At 40.3% G+C, this 6534-nt stretch overlaps 1 protein-coding gene across 1 annotated transcript in view; it reads right to left on the bottom strand.

The window, feature by feature from the left end:
• Positions 1 to 318: 318 nt before the first annotated feature.
• The window catches only part of Smlr1 (small leucine-rich protein 1), a 70040-nt gene continuing 63824 nt past the window's right edge, over positions 319 to 6534 (bottom strand). The window contains 1 exon segment of the mRNA XM_013026780.1: positions 319 to 680. Coding sequence (XP_012882234.1) covers positions 562 to 680 — 119 coding nt within the window. The 3' untranslated portion in view covers positions 319 to 561.

Genomic DNA, 6534 nt, shown 5'->3' with positions numbered 1-6534 from the left:
GCACTATTTGCTTTCTGGGAGGCCGATTTTCAGGAAATGAAAAGTAAAAAAAACATTGGATTCCATGGCAATTTGAATACAACTAACAGGTGCTCATGTGGGCCTGAGAGCTTTGCATCAATAGAAGAAATGTGCACATGAGAATTAAAACGGTTTTTGGGTTTGTTTGTTTTTGTTTTTTGCATTTTCTTGATTATTTTTTGACTATTCTTGGTCAGAACCCTGTATAATCTGTAAATAAGTCAGGTTTATTGTAGGCAATGATGTCTACAGATTTTTATTTTACAAAATACTTTTTTCAGAGTAAACATGGTAACAGTGAAAGTTAAAAAGTTATAAGATGTCCAGTCCATTGAGAATACCCAAGTAAACCTTTATGTTCTTTGTACTTGCAGAAGCATAGCTGTAGAAGCAGAGTCTCCCAGAGGTCCTCATGGGTCCTCGACATCACTTTTCAGTGTGGTTCTGAGGAGGCATCTTAATCTTTCTTTGCTGTGGTTCTAGTTTAGCAACCAACTTTGTAGCTAAATGGTTAACCATTGCTCAGTGATGAGTAGATATTCATTGTGCTTTAGCCTTTGATGGGTCCCAGCATTTGTGTTTGTTCCTTTCTCTGGTACAGGAAGAGCCATCCTTGTGTTTGTATTGGCAGTCAGCAATCTGCCACAGTTCTTCATTAACTGAAAAGAAAAATATCTATTAGTGATTTGGAGACAATTGAGTGTTACTGATGCCTTACAGTGTATAAGTGGCAGTTACTGGCCAGCATTTCCAGCTGTGGTGGCCCTAGTGGTTTAACAGAAACCCAGGTTTTCAGAGCAAGTTCTGTTCTAGATACTCTTACCTCTTCAGCCACATATTGTGGACAAATGACTACTGTTGTAATTGTTACATGCCGAGAACAGCATATTTGGCAGATTGTGTTGATTAAGCCATGAGTGGAAGATATGGACATGAGTAAAATAGCAGTGCTACTGCTCCTTCCCCAAAATGTATTTGAGCACTTACAGTTTTTAGGCAAGCCAAATTAGTCTTACCCCTCTTACCTTTTGGCATCTTTTACTGATGACTGACTGCTTCAACTTTTTGCAAGCTATATAGTACTTAATTCCCTATAATATTATTTCAAAGTAAAGCTACTAACATATTAAAGAGTGTTAATTGACTTTTATTTTTGACCTATTGAAACATTTTCCCAATTCCCTTTCTCTGATTCTATTGTACATTGTCTTCCTGTGAATTCTTCCTGTAGCTTCTTTAACTAGTGTCTCTGGCAGTAGCCAAATTTGATTCTCAGCTTTGATACCTGTTCTCAACATGTTTTCTTGACTTTCACCAACACCTATGGTTAGCTGATCATGCTTTTGCTTTCAAAAGTTTTGTTTTCAAAATACAATTAAGCCAGAAACTGAGCTTCTAATGCTCAATAAACATATTCTTAGTTGGTTGTGTTTTGAGACATGGTCTCCATATGTAATCCAGACTGGCTCATGATGCTCTTGCCTCAGCCTCCTGAGTGCTGATATCACCCGCATACATCGCCATACCAATTTCAACATATTTATAAAACTTTCTGTCTTCCACATCAAGTCTATGCAATTTATTTCTAGTCTAGTACTTTATAAGCCATCCACCCAGGAAACACATATCTACATATTCTAGGCTTCCACAAATGCTTATCTTACTCAGGAGAAAGTCCATATATTTAAGCCTGAAGATTTACTTGCCAGTATCTCTTATGAACTTGCTGCTACCAGGCATACTGCAAAGCCCTTTCATTCTTGTCATTATGGTCCCAGTTGGACACCATTATTATTCTTTTTTGGGAGGGGTCCGGTCATGGGGCTTGAACTCTGGGCCTGGGCACTGTCCCTCAGCTCTTCAGCTCAATGCTAGCACACTACCACTTGAGTCACAGTGCCACTTCCGTTTTTTTTTTTTTGCTCATGTGGTGCTGAGGAATCGAACCCAGGGCCTCAGGCATGCAAGGCAAATGCCCTACCACTGAACCACCTTTCCAGCCCACCATTATTATTCTTAACTTATTGATTAGTAGCCTGAGCAGACGGCTATCAAAATGAAGCAATTTCCCCAACACCAAAGAAACTCAAGGATCCAGCATATGATCCCAGACAGCCTGACTTTAGCAACTGGGTCACATTGTCTTGCCATACAGGTGGTTTGCTATTTGGAAGATACTCCTTTAACATGGCCCCATTCTTAGAGTATAGACCCAGTGAAATAGGAGTGATTTCTTTAACTACACAGCTGATCCTTCAAGTGAGTGACCTGGGTACAAAGAGTAGAGGTGAACATATATAACTTGGATAATGAGTGAGTGAGGAAACTGAGTAGAGAACTAGAATAGAAGGAACAGGAAAACTCATCAATTAATAAATCCATCCTGTCTAGTAGTCAAAACTCCAGGGCTTAAGTCCAGTGTAGTACTTTTGAGGTGAGTGGCTCAGGGTGCTTTACTGAATTATTCTGAGACTATTTTAATAACTATCATAATGACACAAATGCTTCCTTCCTGGGATATACAAGACAGAAGGATAATGGCAAGTGTTGACATGGGCATTATTAAACACCTGTGTGTGCACCAATGCCATAGCTGTGCTCTACTGTTATTTTGTGGGCGAGGAAGCTTCATCTTTGTTACAGAGCTGGAGTTCAAACCATAGATAATTTTACTCCAATGTCTGAGCTCTTAGCAATGACATTCTGCTATATTTCAAGTTATTCTGTTCTTTCCAAAGAATTCCTTTTTCCCTTTATGATTGCTGATGACTAAAATGCACATATGACTTTCAGTGAAAGATGCCTAGCGACCTGGTGCAATTTCAGCACTCTAGTTGTCTGTTTTAGAGTACAAGTTGCTGAAACCCTGATCTTTTTTGGGGGGGGGGTTGGTTATGGGGCTTGAACTCTGCGCTTGGGCAATGTCCCTCTGCTTTTCAGCTCAAGGCGAGCGCTCTACTGCTTGAGCCACAGTGCCACTTCTGGTTTCCTAGTGGTTTATTGGAGATAAGAGTCTCACGGACTTTCCTGCCCTGGCTGGCTTTAAACCTCAATCCTCTGATCTCATCCTCCTGAGTAACTAGGATTACAGGTGTGAGCCACTGGTGCCCAGCTTGAAACCTTGATCTTGACTAATTATCTTCCCTTATTTTAGACCTAACTTCAAGGTGCTCAATAGACCCATTTTTTGTTTGTTTTTATTGTTTTGTTTGGTCATAGGGCTTGAACTTGGGGCTTGAGTGCTATTCCCAAGCTCTTTTTTTTTTTCAAGGCTAGTCCTCTACCACATTGAGCCATGTCACTTCCCCAATTGTTTTTATTAATGATTATCGGTGACATTGTTGGTCCTTTTTGTTGTTGTTGTTGGTTGTGGGGCTTGAACTCTGGGCCTAGGAACTATCCCTCAGCTCCTCAGCTCAAGGTAAGCACTCTACCACTTGAGCCACAGCACCACTTCTAGTTTTCTGAGTGATTTTTATTGGAGATAAAAGTCTCATTGAATTTCCTGCTCAGGCTGGCTTTGAACCACAATCCTTAGCTCTGAGCCTCCTGAGTAGCTAGGATTACAGGCATGAGCCACTGACACCTGGTGACATTGTTGGTCCTTTTAAAGAATGATTTGTTCTTGATCGGGGTGATGATAGGTTAGAGGCTAGGTAACACTAGAAGTTTTTGAGTGTTGGGACTCACTTTCACTCTAGGAAATGTCAGAAGGAAGGTTTGGCTATGGAAAGTTCAAGAGTCAGACCTGGGTTACTTAACAACACAATTGACAGACTGTAGAGTACAGGATGTTAGGCAATTTTCTTTCTTCCTCTGTGAGAAAATGGATGTTCTCTACTTAACTAATTAAATTTACATGTACCATTACCTCCAGAAGCTTGAAGAACAGGGATTAATGTTGAATGATTACAGTACCTCCACTGCTCTCCCTCACATCTTAAAATGGCCCCCTAGTCTGAAAGTCTAGCATGTATATGAGACAGGCAAACTAGTTTCTTGTTTTAGATTGGAGGGCTTGGGGTTCTGTGAGCAACCAGTTAATCTGTCAATGTCCTTCTCTTTATGTGAACAAAACAGGAATAGTTACGCTTGCTATAGCCCTGGTTGGAAGATGAAAGACATGACATTTGCCCATCTGTTTACACTTTTTAAGTGGCTGTTGCTAAATGGAGATACAAACTGGTGATATTTTATTTTGGGATTTCATTTGTCCTCACAAATGAGAGAGAGAGAATATTACTAATTATCCATGGGAAAATGTCTCCAGAAAGAACTATAATATTTAAACAGTAAGTTTCAGATGAGACTTGCATTGTTTTTAATGGCTGATGAATAGTCATAACACTATTATGCTGCAGGAAATGGTGCCCACACTTTGTAGAATGTAAGTTCCAGGCACAGTTAAGTGAGAGCCAGCCAGACCCAAGTAGATGACAATGGAAAAGGTGGCTCATCCCACTGCAGGGGTACCAGTTAGCTGTTTAAAGGAATCTCTCTCTCTCTCTCTCTCTCTTGGTTGTGGGGCTTGAACTTGGGGCGTGGGCTCTTTTGCTTAAGGCTAGTCCTCTACCACATTGAACCACAGCACTAATTCCAGTTTTCTGGTAGTTAATTGTTAAAATCTCTTGTACTTTACTGAGTGGACTGGCTCGGAACTCTGGTCCTCAGATTTCAGCCTCCTGAGTAATTAGGATTACAGGCATGAGACAGAAGTGCCTGGTGAGGATCCTGTCTTCACTCTGACATTTATTAAAAGACATAGTAGAAAGGACAGGTTTGACTACATATAGTCTTTGACTATATGTAGACTAAGACCAACATCAAAAATATTCATATTTCTAACACTGCTAACTGCGGATGATGTTTGTTCAGTACCTTTTGTGGTTTCTGAAAGAGTCAGATGACTTTTTCTCCGTCTTGAAAGTCCATAGATAAGGTCTGCTCTGGTGTCTAAGGTAATCTTCTGTTATTTGGTAGCTATGTTTTAGTTCTATACTGAAGCTTATGTGGAAACTTATTCCCCTTTGGAGAGGTATTAAGACCTCAGGACATTAAGATCCAGACAGGACCTCTAGGAAGTGATTGGGTCATGAGAACTCTGCTTCATGAGTGAGTGCATGGGTTAATGAGACCAGATCTGTTATAGAAAACAAGTCAGCCTTGCCTCTTAGAGGAGCTCCTCTTACCATGAGGTGCTTGGAACTTGGCATAGTCTTCACCAAGGGTCAGGGATGACCAGTGCTTTCTGTGCATTTTCTCCTGGACCTGCCTTCCAGGACATCAGACCACACTTCCAAATCCAAGATGGCTTTTCCAGAGCACTTTGAAGGAATGTGTCTGACATGCTTTTAATTTTATCTATCTAGCTAGAATACTGTAAACTAATTCATGCCTACATATTATAGATGCTTTCCCAGAGATAAGGAAATCTCTACTTTGCAGTCTGTTCCAAATGCCAGCTGCGCCACAGGATTATCAGACCTATAATTACTGATGAGCAGAAGCCAGTAAAGCCTTTGAAAAGTCTTGACCTGTTCTTCGCCTTATTTCGTGCTTGATACATTTTTTTGATCTGAAAATTTTGTCTTTCCAAAGAAGCAGCTAGAGATAAAGTCCAGAAACTGCATGAAACATTCAAGTTTCTAACTGTGACAGCCGCATTGTTTTATTTCTCCCTAGGGTACTTGGAGTCAATGGGATCCTGGGATACATGTAGCTAAGAGTGGCCATTGCAAAAACTGTAAAAGCAAATGTGCTGGGTCTTAAGGTACATGGAAGGCTGAAGGGAAGATGTAGTTAAGATTCCACACCTTTCTCATTCTCTCTCTTTTTTGGGAAGCTTTTTGTAGGGCTTAGTAGGCATGCATGGCTGGATGGCAGCATGTCCAACAGACTGGTCTTGGGCAGTGAAGGATGAATTGAGTTAATTAAGGAAAGAATTTGTCATCTGTGTCCTGCAGAGTGAGGCAGATTATAACTTGGATGCATGAAAAGAGGAATGGTGGGTGAATATACCCATCTAACTATGTACAGACATGAAAACCAAACTAGCAAACTTGAGACGGGAGGCGCTGGGATAAACTGAGGGAGTGATGCATTGCACACCCAACTTGATGTTTAACTGAAACCCTTTCTACAAGTATTTGACAAAAGCACTAAAAATATTAACAGCTAAAAAAATAACCACCCAACACGAGAGCTGTGCATCAAAAAGAGACACACAAAATAAAAGGCGACGGAGTTTTTGAGTAAGTTATAATGGAGAACTTGTGATTCTGTAAGTTATTCTATGTCCCCTAGGATATGTGTATGTTCTAATTCTCATCCTTATTGCTCTGTTGCTAGACTTTAGGTTACATATCATAGTATTAGTGATTGAAGATACCTAGCAATAGCCACAAAGGCATCGCATAGACTTGGCTCATCTTTGTGAAAGAGGAGGGGGTTTTCAAGCTTTTAAGTCGTTTTAATATGACCTCTTCAAAATTTAAAAATACATTGATTTTTGTT

Source organism: Dipodomys ordii, unplaced genomic scaffold (assembly GCF_000151885.1).
Source record: "Dipodomys ordii isolate 6190 unplaced genomic scaffold, Dord_2.0 Scaffold97, whole genome shotgun sequence".
Classification (NCBI taxonomy): domain Eukaryota; kingdom Metazoa; phylum Chordata; class Mammalia; order Rodentia; family Heteromyidae; genus Dipodomys; species Dipodomys ordii.
The sequence above is the reverse complement of the archived record's forward strand: the minus strand, read 5'-3'. Positions and strand labels throughout refer to the sequence as shown.